At 36.4% G+C, this 14,410-nt stretch overlaps 1 protein-coding gene across 6 annotated transcripts in view; it reads right to left on the bottom strand.

The window, feature by feature from the left end:
• The window catches only part of NOL4 (nucleolar protein 4), a 204,221-nt gene that overhangs the window by 38,119 nt on the left and 151,692 nt on the right, over positions 1–14,410 (bottom strand). For 5 of the 6 annotated variants that reach the window (XM_062633480.1, XM_062633481.1, XM_062633482.1 and 2 more), the window contains 3 exons: positions 13,075–13,254; positions 12,140–12,331; positions 242–355 (listed from right to left, as the gene is read on the bottom strand). In XM_062633480.1, coding sequence (XP_062489464.1) covers positions 242–355; positions 12,140–12,331; positions 13,075–13,254 — 486 coding nt within the window. The remainder of the gene's footprint in view (positions 1–241; positions 356–12,139; positions 12,332–13,074; positions 13,255–14,410) is intronic. The other variant, XM_062633483.1, reaches the window with a different exon arrangement.

Here is a 14,410-nt window from a genome sequence, read left to right as displayed (position 1 = left end):
ATAGCTTTATCCAGCTGGACATTATAAATATACTAGACACCGTCATACGGCTTATGTAAATATAGACAAAGGCATGCTTGTGTATTCATTTAAAGAAGGAATTGCAGCTTTTGTATTTTAATCATTCTTGCTAGCAAGAAGCATATAAGGGATTGCACCACCCTTCTACATGGCATCCTATGTAAATGAGTCCAGTGCATTTATAAATACAGATGTGGCAGACCCCCAAACAACACAGTACCTGCTGTCTATCCAACCGCATCCTTTTTGCAGCATTTCTGCTTTCACTCTCACAGGCGGAAGCCAGGATACTCTCTGCAACTGCTGAAGTAAGGTGTGAGGGAATAGGTCGTGACTATGAGAGAAAAGAGAAACACAGAAATTATTTCTAGCATAATCCACAATATCCTTTTTCAAAGCACACAATGCCACCACCTAAGCAGGAAAGTCCAATCATAGAAATGCAGTTTATACTAACAAAACAAGGAAATGGAACTTGTAAAGATGAAAAATGAAACTAGTTAGATGTTAAAGCTGCAGCTGATCCATAGATCCACAAGAAGCCCTTTCCCCCCACAGCTCTATTGTCCAGTGTGTTTAGTCTGGCTCATTAAGCTGTACTTTGAACAGACAGTGGCATATTCTCTGTGTTCCAGCAGCACCCTGGCCATCTGATTCTTGTTAAGAAATCTGAAAGGCTTTTTATCCTGTACAGCATGTGACAGCAATGAGTAGTGTTTTTTTATAGTCATAAAAAAAAAAAACAAAACCAAAAAACACAAACCCCAAAACAAAAAACCTCAAGTGATAGGGTTGAAACATCACTCAAAACATAGCAGATTGTCAGAACATTTCAGAGCAGTCTCAATCTGTACTATATGAATATTTGCATTCCTTGCTGCAATATGACTGATGTGATTAAAATGACTTTACAAAAAGCCCTGTTTTTCTTTTGATAATGCCAGCCTTCCAACACTGTAGATATTTTGTGGTTCGGCTAGATGTGGTTAAATTTTGGCTTCAAAATCTCTCATTACTAATTTCACAGTATTTACATATTTTAGGCTAAAGGTGCAATCAATCCCAAAACAAGGGAATGCTAAAATCTTTTTAGACCCATTGTTCATTATGAACTCCAATATGATCTTCGCTATCATTTCATTAAGAATTAGATATACTGTACACATATAAAACTTTACACCTTTTTTTCTTAATTACATGCAAAACAATCTTTCTGAAAGAGGAAGCTCACAATGAAACTGGTCTTCATTAACATACAAAGATGTATCTGAACTACCAAGAAAGTGGAGATAACACAGATACTGATATACGTAGAGCCCACTCTAGAGACTGCAATTTCTTGAACCAGTTCTGAACCTTCATAAATTTCCAAAGCTTCATTGAACTCAAAAGTACTATATAATTTTATACTGAGGAACTGCCTATGTGTGGCAGGGAAGGGGGGTTGGGGGGGTGGGGGTGGGGGATGGGAAGGGGGCTGTTTGCAGTTGGGTTTTTTTGTTTGGTTGCGGTTTGGGGGTTTGTTTTGTTTTGTTTTAATAGTTTTACCTTCTTTTTCCCAAAAGCATAAGTATGAACCTACTATGAAGTGTCACCAAGGTTTGGCAGCAGTTTTCCCAGTCAGTTCTTAGACAGCCTTAGAACAGATTCTTTATATCAGCTTAACCAATTTTACTGAGGAGCCAACCATTACTGGTATTACATTTTTACCTTTAAAAATTAAAGTCCATTTACTGACTTTGGATGTGCTCTTCAGAATGCCAGCTTTTAATCTGACACTGTACTTTCTCTAATGTATGGGACCACAGCCTACCTAGGATGAGAAGCCAAATCAGCTTTTAGAAATAGACAGAGATTTATGGGTCTCCCTCACTGGTGCAATAGACTTATTTCTCCCCACTCATACAAGAACAAGCTCTCTGGCATAAGCGTGTAAGAAAGACAGAGGCTGCAATACTACAATAAAATATACTTGGATTGATTTGACAGAACAATCTATTGAACTTGTTTCCAGTTTTGAAAATAAATCAGTCTAAGAGACGAGGGACACTGATGTGTCATTACAGAAGTAATGACATTACAGTACAACAGATACCTTCCTCAGAGCTCCAGAGGAGGGAGTAGGTGTGCAAAAGGTTTTCACTGACAAAACGTTGTCTTTATTATTCTGCCTTCCTAAAATAGTAATGTTACTCTGAATTCGTTATTGAATCACTTAGCCACACTAGATCCCACCCCGTATTTGGTTGTCCAGTATTACTGTACATGCTGCTGTTTTATATATGGCCAAGGTACACTGATGATGTTGGCTGCATGGAAGCCTCAGCGTGGTCCTGTGGCAGTGGCCACACAGTGACATTCTTGAAAAGAACACCAGGTTAATTCTTCCACATCAGGTCTTTAATTAGACGTACGACTATACCTATACATCAGTGACTTTTTAGAAGGTGACATATGAGCCAAAAATTTGATGTTCTGATCAGAAAGTAAAATGAACCCAAGCTCCCCTAGCTTATTTGTTCATGGGAGAGAATGGGTTTATTGAAGTATTTTATAAAAAAAAAAAACAAAGAAGTACCATAAAAATCAAGCAGTCATGTGCTTGTCTCTGAAAAGAAGTGCAGTGGCTGTGTTCATTGTTGAAACAGAGGAAATCTCCAGGTAATGGAGTATCTTCCTCTTGAAATGTTTTAACCCATAATTTCTCTTATTTGTCAATGCAGCTGGCTGTTATGTTCATGTCAAGAACTAGAATGAACCTTAGGGAGAATGTAATGAATGCAGGGTTGAGTCACAGTAAAATACTGTAACAAAGCACATAAGAAAAATCATCAAATTAAAGTTCAGGCTCTGTCAGCTTCGCTCAGGCAGAGCACCAGTCTGGCACTAACCTAAATGATGAACATAGTCCTCTGTCACTAAAAGTAGAGCTGTTAAAAAGCGGATTTTCTGTTCCATGATATACCATATCTGTGAAATGTCAGAAAGATCAATTTTTGAAAAGCCTCATCTAAGAGGAAAAATTGTTTTGAAACAACCACTTTTTAAAATGTTTTTAAATAAATGTATTAGTAGCCCCATCTTCTAAGTGGCCCCTTCTGGCATAGCTTAACTTCTTCGTATTCTGTATTTCTGATTATTCATGGTATCTGTCATGACTACCAGCTATAAACCTCCTTCTGTAGGAAGCTCAAGCATCCTAGTGCTTCTGGGGTTCTGAATATTTTTCAACTCCCTATCCAAGGGTGAGACACAAAGGCCTGGGGAAACATGGCTAAAGCAACCTCATTCAATTCTGCAGAAAAGAGCCTGCAGATCTCAGCCAAAGCAGCATTTTCTAGGTTCCCAGGCTCCCCTCTGCAGAGCTGGGAGCTGAGTGCCAGTTCCTGCATGTTTAGGATTATGGCAGGAAATGTGGGAGCCAAGAAGTCGTTATTGCCAATGGCTCCCAGGCTCCTACACAATCCCTGGATCCACAACCTGTCCACTAGACTAGCAGGAAATCAGTTTTCATTTTACTGGAGTATGTCAAAACAGAAAGCCCTTGACAAACTAACATTCCTTACAGGGAAAAAAGAAAAGGTCATCAAAAAATTCCCCACCATCTTTAACTGGCAGAATGTACCTCGTGTTGTTTGATACATAACATTCACAGCCCCAGTCTGGTATTTCTTTCAGTTCACCATGATGTAAGGCAGGAAATAACTATACTGAGATTACCCATGTGTAAAACAACAGATAAGAAGCAAGCCTCTAAACTTTAGACAACCAAAACAAGTGATTCACATGGCAAAATCAGAAGGCAGGAAAAACATTTTTTGTGATTTTGACAGATAGAAAAGAGTAATTTGAAAGTTTTATAGTAACTTTCAGGTGAAGAGATGAATAAAACTTCTCAGGAATTTGCTGAACAGCTGAATACAGACTTTCTGAGAAGATTATATGCCTTGTCCACCACACAGCAGCAGTATACATAATTCTTTTGTATGTACTCAGAAACATGATATTGCTTGTGACTGCACTTAAACAGCAATCATGTTTTGAACACATGTTGGTTTTGGTTCTGTACATCTCTTCAGCTGGTATGCAACTAACATTCAGCCTCCAACACGATGCAGGTGAAGAGCATTTCTACAAAAAATGTAAGGGAAACCTGCTAGATTTCATCATGCACGTGTGGATGCCTCTGTTTTTAACATCTTTTGAAGTGACTGACATTCAGGAAGTGGTTGAAATTCAGTTGATAGCCCAAGGAAGATGACCAACCACCTCCAGTCCTCTCGTATTTGAAACTGCATTTCAAGGTGATTCTTTAGACCACCAGAGAGCCTGTAGATGATGATGATGACAAAGCAACAAGCACATTTAACCACCATATTGCACAGGATGTTTTGCATGGTTTTAAGATAAATCATTTTTGTGAAAATTGATATGAAGACTTCATACACTCATCTCCTTATCTCTCTCTGAAGAGTGTCCAAATGACACTTTTGCAGATTTCTCAATGAAAAACCAAATCAGCGAATACTTCTCTGTAATCAAATAACTGTTGATCTCCTTTAAAGAACTTTAAAGCTAACGAAGATCCTTCCACAGCTTTGGTAGTCTTTGGATCCAGCTCTTAACAGTCAAAGCGTCTTACAACAAGCCTTTCTGGAGTTATGGAGTAGTCTTGCAAGGTGGCTGCAAGTTTGCTGATTTTTTAGTAGTTGAAATCAGAAATAAATCCTTGGCCCAGATTCTCTAAAGTTATCTTTATTAGTACGATCTCTGATTCCTCAACATACTTTCAATATGCTGTAAAATACCCACTTGCAGTACAGCAGCTGTATACAGTATCACCTGGTCCTCTGCTTAAAGTGAGGCACCTTTGCAGCATCTTCATGGGAAACACAAAATACCCTTTTTGGCATACTTGACACAATTCCTGTATTTCTATACGGTATTTCTAAAAACTTGCTATGTTCTAATTCCAAATGTACATTTCTGGTATAAATATGCCAATTATTAATAGAATAGGTGGATTATATTTCAGTCTAAACCACTAGGAGCAGTATATTCCCCAAAAATAAGTTTGCAATCTGCTGTATGTGCTGTCCTCCTGTAGTTAGAGATCTATTGTCTCCAAAGTTACTACCTTGGCATTTTCTGTGAGATCCAGTATTTACTTACGAATAAAGGCCAGAGCTGTCATACAGGATTGTATGATCTAGGTACTGTTACGCCAGTTACACGAGTTACACAAGTTACACCAGTCTGATTTGGTTCTGAAAATATATAGCTATCTATTACGTCAGATAATGGGCACACATGAACACCTGTTAAAATGGTAAATTTTGTAACCTGCCATTTGTGCATAAACACCACCTTCTAGTTTAGGCCAGTTAACACTGAAAATGAGATCTTTCAGCATAATGTGGTAACACATAAACATACATGTTACTTCACTTGGTTCATACAGACTCTAATATAAATCAGAATCATTTAGGTTGGAAAAGACCTTTACGATCATCGAGGCTAACCATTAACCCTGCACTGTCAAGTCCACCATTATACCATGTCACTAATTGCCACATCTACATGTTTTTTAAATGCCTCCAGTCTGGGCACTCAACCACTTCCATGGCCAGCCTGTTCCAATGCCTGACAACCATTTTGGTGAAGAAATTTTTCCGGATATCAAATCTAAACCACAACTGATGCAACTTGAGGGCATTTTCTTTTGTCCTAATGCTTGTTACTTGGGAGAAGATATATGAACTCTAATATAAATGTGTGAATGAGAGCATATTATAACTATTACTCAACCTTGAAAACAAATAGTTTCAAGTTTTCCAAAGTGATTGGGCATCTGAAGAGAATGCCTAAGATGCCTCACTGTCAGTAACTGAGTTTTTCCAGAGGTATCACTAAGCATTTCTTTGCACACTGGGCTCCTAGCAAAGTGATACTCCCTAGTGGTCTCCTGCATGTAAACTTTTTTCTCAGGTGTCATAAGACTAGTTAATTTCCAAAATGAAATATTGCAAATATGCCACATCCATCACTTTCATAATAACTTATTAAGATCTAACACAGTGAATTAAAACCCCAAACATACTCATAACAGCATGCAATACCTAAATAGTATTTTTTTTTCATAGAAATCATCCAAAATACATTACAAGACATGGTACATGTTATCTTCAAATGAGATTTTTTTACTCAGAATACTGCAGAGAAATGTATGACAGAACTGTCCTACGCTGCACAGTTACAAAGGCTTTAGAAGCCTTTCCACAGAGTATTTTTAAATGTACAGACTGAAGTACAGTACTGCACTCTATTGGATGTACTTTTATAATTGCTAGCGCAGCATCATGAAATCTGAGCAACCACATTGGCACTATAATGCTTGTAGCAATGTATTTCATTCTGGGTTTTGATGTATTTTGCTCAGTCTTGCAGTCTTATGGTAAAAACTGAATTGTTAACACCTACTAAGGAATTCAAAGAAATAACTAGAAAATTTTTTCTTCAATGACAGAAAAAGCTTTTAAAAATGTTCAGTGATGTTCACATCACTTTCTAAAGTTTTCAGCTTTAAAGTACATCTAATTGAAATATCGCGTGTTGCACCTTGATTATGACAACACCTAAATATATCCACGTATCCATAATTCCTGTCTAAAAGTTAAGCAAGTGACACATTCCAATGAATCACCTTTCTGCTGCTGCTGCTGTACCAACATATGAGGCACTGATTGCTGAGGGAACCCAAGTCACCTAATCTCTCTAGAAAATTTGGGTAATATTACTTCTATCCCCAATTTATCTAGTATTTCAGAGGGACAGAGAACCCCACACTCCAATAACAAACAGTTTACTAGAAAAACTCCAGGGGACTAGGAAAAACTGAGTCTGATTTAACAGTACTTCCTGTTTTCCCAGATACATTGAACTGGCTCTGCATCCTTAAGCTACTGGCGCACACTAGCTAATCAAGCAACATGCAACAGAGGTTTCAGTCTAAGTCAGAACCTCAGCATAAGAAAAAACTTACATATTTACTACTTTTTTTCTGATTTCAAGCATACAAGTAATCAGGGTGAAAATACATTCACCTCAGATTTTATTTTTTTTCCCGTCATAAAGAAGGTGGGGTTTTTCTCTATATCACAACTTATTGCCATTTTGGAGGAGATTGTTTTTCTTCCAAATTCAATTTAAAAATGCATTCCTATCTTTTCCTCTGTCACAGAATGTAGAAGACTAATTGGTCTCAGGTTGGTAGGTATTCTTAATTTTTTAGTTTTCACTCTTTTCCCAAATATCATGCCTTTTCCAAAGCTAGCTTCACTACTTTCTACAAGGTTACTGGAAAAAAATCTACCTTCCTCCAAAATTGCCCATACTTGCGATAGTTTTTGAAAAGCAAAAGGTACATGAGACAGATTTAAAAAGCAGTTCTTAAAAATCACATGACTATTCAGGGAGAAGCTAGAAGGATATTTTAGAGCCTTAGGGAAACTTGTTTCTAGTATTTATTTATTTTTAAGGATATCTGAGATATAATGGGAAAAGTCAAAGTTTGACAGAGAGTAGCTTTACCCTTTTCAACCAGGTTGCCCATTAGACTTACATAAGCTAACCAATGTCAAACAATGGTGAAATACTTAAAGGTAAGTGACTGATCAACAGAATTGGGGATATAGTACAAAGCAGCAACTCTATTATTATTTGTAGATCTTCATGTAACTGTTCTTATGATAATTTTCTTAATGCTTCCCAGCTTATAAATCAAGATTAGGTATGCATCCCTGGATTCACAAACATTCATTTTCCTGAAAATGCTCATGACCTTTCCAGACATAAAAGACCTGGAGGATTGAAAAGCCATGTGACTGCAAGGGCAGCTGGACTATTAAGCATTAAATTCAGTAAATAATGAAAGCCTCCTCTCTCTAAGAAGTTAAAAACAGAGGCTAGATACTATCTCAAGAAGATTTCAGAAAACATATGACCGTCTGAAAACCAGTCCCCACTGAAAGTTACTCAATCACAAGATGCACAGAAGCACTTCAAGCCACTATCTACACATTTAAAACATCTTGATCAACATGTCCATAGTTGCAAATTGTTAAAACACCTTTTACAGTCAGTTGGCACAACCAAGTAATAAAAGCAGTGAAAGATATAGTTATTTGTTACTGAGGCTGACAAGAGGACAGAAGGAGCTGGGATGAACACCAGGATTTAACTGAGGAATATAGTGTGATTCTTCTTCTCTGACACATCTAAGCTGGTCTTGGGACAATGAAAAGCATTTATGACTAGTCTTTTCTCTCCAATGAATAAGAACACTTGGATACTATTGCTTTGTATTACAATAGTGCCTAGGAAGAAGGATTTCCTTTTGCTTTAGAAAAGGAAGAATCTCTTTGTGAATGAGAGTTTAAGACCTTGCTCTTGAATTGGGATGCCCATACAAAAAGGTACTATAAGATCCAGTTTCACACTGAATGCTGTGAGGCTGATGACAGGAGATCATGAAGATGGAAGTAGATAGTAGAAAGAAAATCTAATTAAGTCAATTCAACCACACTTGATTATTTCTAGCAATTAGATTTTTTTTCTGGACTGTAACTAAATATATACATACCACAGATCCTCAGCAGATGTCAACTATCTTTTTCTTAATCGACAGTTTTCTATAAATGCAGAGGCTGGGACAAATCTAAAGGATGATTTATAAAAACTTTGGTGAAACAGGTCAGTTGACCATTTTAGGGAGAAAATTCCTCCTGTATCGCATACATAGGTCACAAAACTCTAACTGTATTAATATCAGTCCTTGAGAAAGAAGAAGTAATAATTTTTTTTTTCTTGATTATGGACTAATGAAGAGAAAAATATTTTCTTTAAGAACACCATAAGAAATTCACAAAGTGCTACAGCATAGCACAGGGGAAGCACAACCTAGAGATCCCTCACAATGAAAGACTCTGAGCAAGATCATAGAACATAGTAAGAGATCATTCTCAACAGTCCACAAGCAAGAGACACTGGGAGGAGAAAAACAATTTTACAATTCATGAGGAAAACTTTGACAGTGCCTTGTTGAGGGATATGCTTGTGTCAGAAGAAAAATGGAACAATTAAAAGCTGTATAGTCAAATAGGGAAAGCATTTCCAATGTAGAAAGGCAAGTCTTTAAAGGAATATTCGTAACAGGAACCTATGCCAGCTGCCTTGGAATCCATGCACAACTATCTGTCATAACTAGAAGCAGAGTAACTACAAGTAATCTCTTAAAAATATTAATACTAAGAAACACATTAATTAACAATATGAATGCTCATGAGACTGAGCCTTTCCCATTGCCTCAGAGCTAGAATTGGCCTGTTATATAGCAAGAACTGTCATTTGGATTACAGATGGCAAATAACTGACAGAAGCAGGCTTCAGGCATGTTTTTTTTCATCTTTACCATGCTGTCTTACACTAATTTAACTTAGTGTTTACATTTTCTCTTCACTTTACAATGATGCTGTAGATAGTCACACTGTCCCACACACAGTCTGAACTGTCATATGCTATGAGATTATTCTCTTTTTCTCTTGCAACTAGGTGCTCAAAATGTAGCATTCTGAACCTGAACAAAATGAAAAACTTGTGTTTAGTATGTCTACAGTAAAAGACATCTCCTGTGGAGATTATTATTTGACATCCTATTTAATATAACAACAGTAGCACTATTGCTCCTGAGATCACCATCCTATTTTGCTATATTTGAGGGTAGCATCTTACTCAAATCAACACCAGCATGTCCCTTCATGATTGTTTTGAACAAATGTTATTATCCAGACAAAGTGATTCTTTTCCACTGTCAAAATGGTAAAGACATTAAAATAATCATACAGTTAAGTGCCTCTGTCCATGGTAGCATTTTTTTAAAGTGCTTAGAACCAGGAGATGCTGATACAGTAATTTAGACATTAGAAAATAATTAAAAACAACAAATGGATACATAATAAATTTCAGAATTATTCAAGACATAAAGATAAAACACCACTTATTATCTTACAAAGTTAATAGGAACTGCCGCAAAGGGTTTGGACAGTCTTTGGCTCAAATGAGGAAGCCAGACAGATTTGCCTTCAGGCCCAAGAGGACTGAAATCTCTGGCATGAGCTCCCGTGCCTTGTCACTTTCATTCATGGGCAGCGAAGTCAGTATTTTAGAGGGTAATTTGTTTGTTTGAAAGGAAATAAAGCCCATCATAAACTGTCATAGAACATTATAAAAATAGGGAATATTTCTGAACTATAAAGACTGCCTATTTCGATCTCTTCTCCTTTTCCCCTTCCAGGAATAAATTTGTTCCTGCAACCTGTATTCATATGAAAGTAACATTTGCAAATGTGCACTGAAGTCAAGCCAACCTAGCTCTTATGGGTCATACTGTAAGCCCCTTATTCAGATTGCAAAACAGTTGTGCAAGTCTTTCAGATGACAAAAAATGAGCTAGTTTACATAACTGCTCATCAGTGTGAATAATGACAGTAATGAGGCCATAAACTGGAACAGTGAGGGAACTTGCACGCATCAGCTATTTTTTATTTTTTTTATTTTCAGTTGGAAGTACAGCAAAATAAAAATATTTGGCATCATAAAAGCTGAACTTGATACTGCTGGATTATTTTCAGCTAGAGCGAGTAGATGCAATTTGATGCTACTTAGTGTATCACAGAAAATATTTACTTTCTGTGTTTTCTTCCTTCATTTTGCAAGGCTATACAATCTGGCATGTACACCACCAGTCAATCTTTGGCACTTCTATCCATACAGATGTCCTTTGTTCTACCTGTCTTTCTTCATCTGTGTTTCCATTGTTTAAAGACAGTGTTATCTGAATGTTTCAAATAATAAAACCATGCAGTTGACTAGAAATACAAGCACATACAAAAATGTAATTTGTCTTTTCTTTTGTGTTATTCAGTCTTATCCTACAAATAAACCTGAACCTTTGTTCTTAAAACTGCCAGCTAACATCTTAAACAACATATGGAAATCACAAATATTCTGCAAAGACTGCAGGAAAGAGAAAGCGAAGAAGAGAGAAACAGTAAAATTCAATCATCTCCAGTAATTTTCTAATGCAACCAATGGGTTTACAGATGATTCATTAAAAAAAAATAATGATATGTTTAATCACTAAATGATATCTATTTGTAATGATGAGGTGGTTTTATTGTAATCTAAAGGCCAGAGTTACAGCTCAGACACATCAAACACAAGGTGTATAGCTACCTAATTTCTTCTGACTTTCCTGGGTTTGGGAAATATCAAAGGGGCTTAGAAATAATGAAGCTACCAATTAATTAGAAGACTTATTATTTACTCATTCTTGTGCTACTGAGTAATATTAAAACATTAATGTCTGAAAACAGTGACAGTTGAATACTATGATAATTATCATGGGGTTTGGTTCAATTAAAATTATCAAACCATTGAGATGCTCATACTGAAAGTTTGATGTCTGTTTTAAAACCATTTAATGTGTTTTGAACACCTATATATCAACTAAAAGATTTCAAAGGAGCAATTTTCACTGAGAAGTAATAGGCTAACATGTACAAGAAAAAAACCTAAAGCCAAAACCATTGACAGTGTGATGTTACTACACTGGCATTTTCTTGATTATAGCATCTCTCTAGCAGGATCTAATTTTTACAGAGTTCACAGAAATCCAGTTAGCAGAGGCATGTTAAAGAAAAATCCATCTTACTGCAAGACTTTTCCAGGCAAAAATTTCTAACTGTAACCTAAAGTAGGAAATAAGTCACTATATATGCCATCATTTGGTTTCCTTCCTTACACCTGGCTTTCTTCTTCTTTTCCTATACATCCATGCTAGCTCATCTTGTGAACTCTAGTGTCTCAAAGCATTTTAAACCCGTGAACAAAGGGAATAAATTCAGGAAGAATGAAGGAAGGAAAAAGAAACCTCTGACCTGGTATTACCAAAAAAATAAACCAACAAAAAAAAGACACTAAGATGAAAACAAAATAGTGCCATGGATTTACATATGGGGTTTTGATGGAAACTAGGGCTGGGTTTTAAATCAAAACTCACCATCTCAAAACCACTTCTTTTCATCCGCCTGCAGGACTTGAGGTAAGTACGTATGCGTTTTCTGGCACGCTCTTGATACTCAGGGAATTGTCGCCTGCATGAGTCAATGATAGCCTGGATCTTTTCTTTGGGCTGCTTAGAGATTGGGACCATTCGGTCCAAGTTTTCATCTACAAACAGCCTGACAAACATCTGTTGGCAAGAGGGAGACAGAGGAGATGGGTTTGGAGGGCGGCTCTCTTCTCTTCCTAGCTTCCTGTCTTGATTACTGATAGGAAGACATTTTTTCTATCCACTGAAGAGCTTTGTAATGGGAAGCCAGAAATATTAAGCAAACAGTTCTATAAAGGGTTATTTCAGGGGGGCTGATTAAAAGAAAAAAAAAAGACAGGAAAAGAATAGTCTATAGGATACAGAATTTGTGAGATAAACCAGAACAGATTGTGAAAATAGGCACTACTTAAATTTCATTATTAACAATAAGCTGTGATTGCTAATCATTTTATTGAACTGACTCTCACTTTTTCTTTGTTTGAACAATTGCTTGTGTTTTCATGCATAATTACATATATCGGGAAGGCAACAGGGAACAGTTGACCATTGGATGGTCTTCTAATATACTAGCTACAGCCCCTTTCCATTCAATGGGTGAACATGCATATACACACATCCACACACACGGGTGCACACACATACATACAGAACAAAGCTTTGTTTTCCTCACTTGGTAAGGATGTCATTCTGCCTTAACAATCTAAATAAAACACAATAAATCTGTCATCTGTTGGCAAGAGTTTAATGTGCATTAAAATAATAATTAAAGTAAATCCTACAAATTCAGTTAATGTGCCTTTAACATTGCCAAACTTACCCACAAAAAACAATATCAAAGGAACAGCAGAACTAAACAAGACAATGAGTGCAATAGGACTTACATTAAAAGCTTTCAGTCGCTCAGCTTCTACCCCATCTGATTCATTAACCTTCTCAGGATCTTCCTGCTCATCATGGTCATCTTCATCCTCATCTCCTCGATTCAGAGACAGATCTTCTGCACCTCTGCCTACACTCTCATTCTTCCCAGAGTCATAGCTCGAATAACTATGTGCAGGGGACTGAAAAAAGACAAAAAGGGTATGTTCGTAAAAATTCACCATGGAAATAAGGTCTACTCATCAAAAATACTTTATAAATATTTAAAGAATTCCACTATTTCTTTTTTTTTCTTTGTTCAATGCAAAGAGCTCATAATCCTTGTAAAAGCAAACAATTCACAATAATATTAATTTCAGGACTTTAAAAAAAAAATGTGACCAGCTGCAAATTCAGTAAATCAATTAACAAATTAATTACCTAAAATAATTACAGTTAACATGAGATCTTTGCCATACAGCCTTGCTTAAGTACTGCATACAGGAATTTCTTACAAATACAAACTTCTTTGTATTAGACAATATGTAAATAAGGGGCAGCTGATTTGCACAAAACTCAGATTAAAAATTACACATTTTAAGGTAAAGAGGATTTAAGTAGGAAACATTGATATTCATCCAATCAATATGAAATATTATCAAGAGTTGTGTTCCAGTTTCACTTGCAAAACCTCAGAATGAATTACAGATATGTAGGTTTGTCAACATTTTGAATGTTTTTCTGAAAATCATATAATAAACCCATTTTTCTCTTTGCATATCAGCACTCTGAACTCTACCCTAAGCAGAAAATCAGCTTGCTGGATAAAACAGATGACCATCTCATTAAAGGGTATCCATCTGTAGGACCAAAACATTTTCAATTACCAAAAATCAATACTGTGCATTTTTCCTTGCAATATCAAGAATTCAGTTACCTGTTTCCTCTGCATACACTTCAAATTGAAGGCCACAGAAAGACTTCAGTTATGAAAAGCCTTCTACAACTTAGCACTTTCAGATCAAAGCTTTCCCCTAATCACATAGAAGTATCAGAGAGTATCTTTTCCAGAGCCATCAGATTCACATTTAGGTAATTCAGAGCAGTTTTACTTCTATAATATTTTAATCCTGTAATATTTCAGTATTTTCCTCTCTTGCGTCAAAGCACACTGTAGTCTATTAACTTCAGAGAGTTCTGAATTAGGTGCAACATGAACTTCACATACACACTGAGCCTCCTAAAATTGTCTTTATTTCAGGGTGTTTTCACCAATCACAGAATGTCACTGGATAGTGAGATAGGAGAGAAAGGCCAACAAAACCATTTGTCTTTTAGGTATACTTACTGCTTTATATA

Source organism: Pezoporus occidentalis, unplaced genomic scaffold (assembly GCF_034315485.1).
Source record: "Pezoporus occidentalis ecotype Australia unplaced genomic scaffold, CSIRO_AGI_Poc_V1 ctg4, whole genome shotgun sequence".
Classification (NCBI taxonomy): Eukaryota; Metazoa; Chordata; class Aves; order Psittaciformes; family Psittacidae; genus Pezoporus; species Pezoporus occidentalis.
This window is presented reverse-complemented; position numbering and strand designations above follow the sequence as displayed.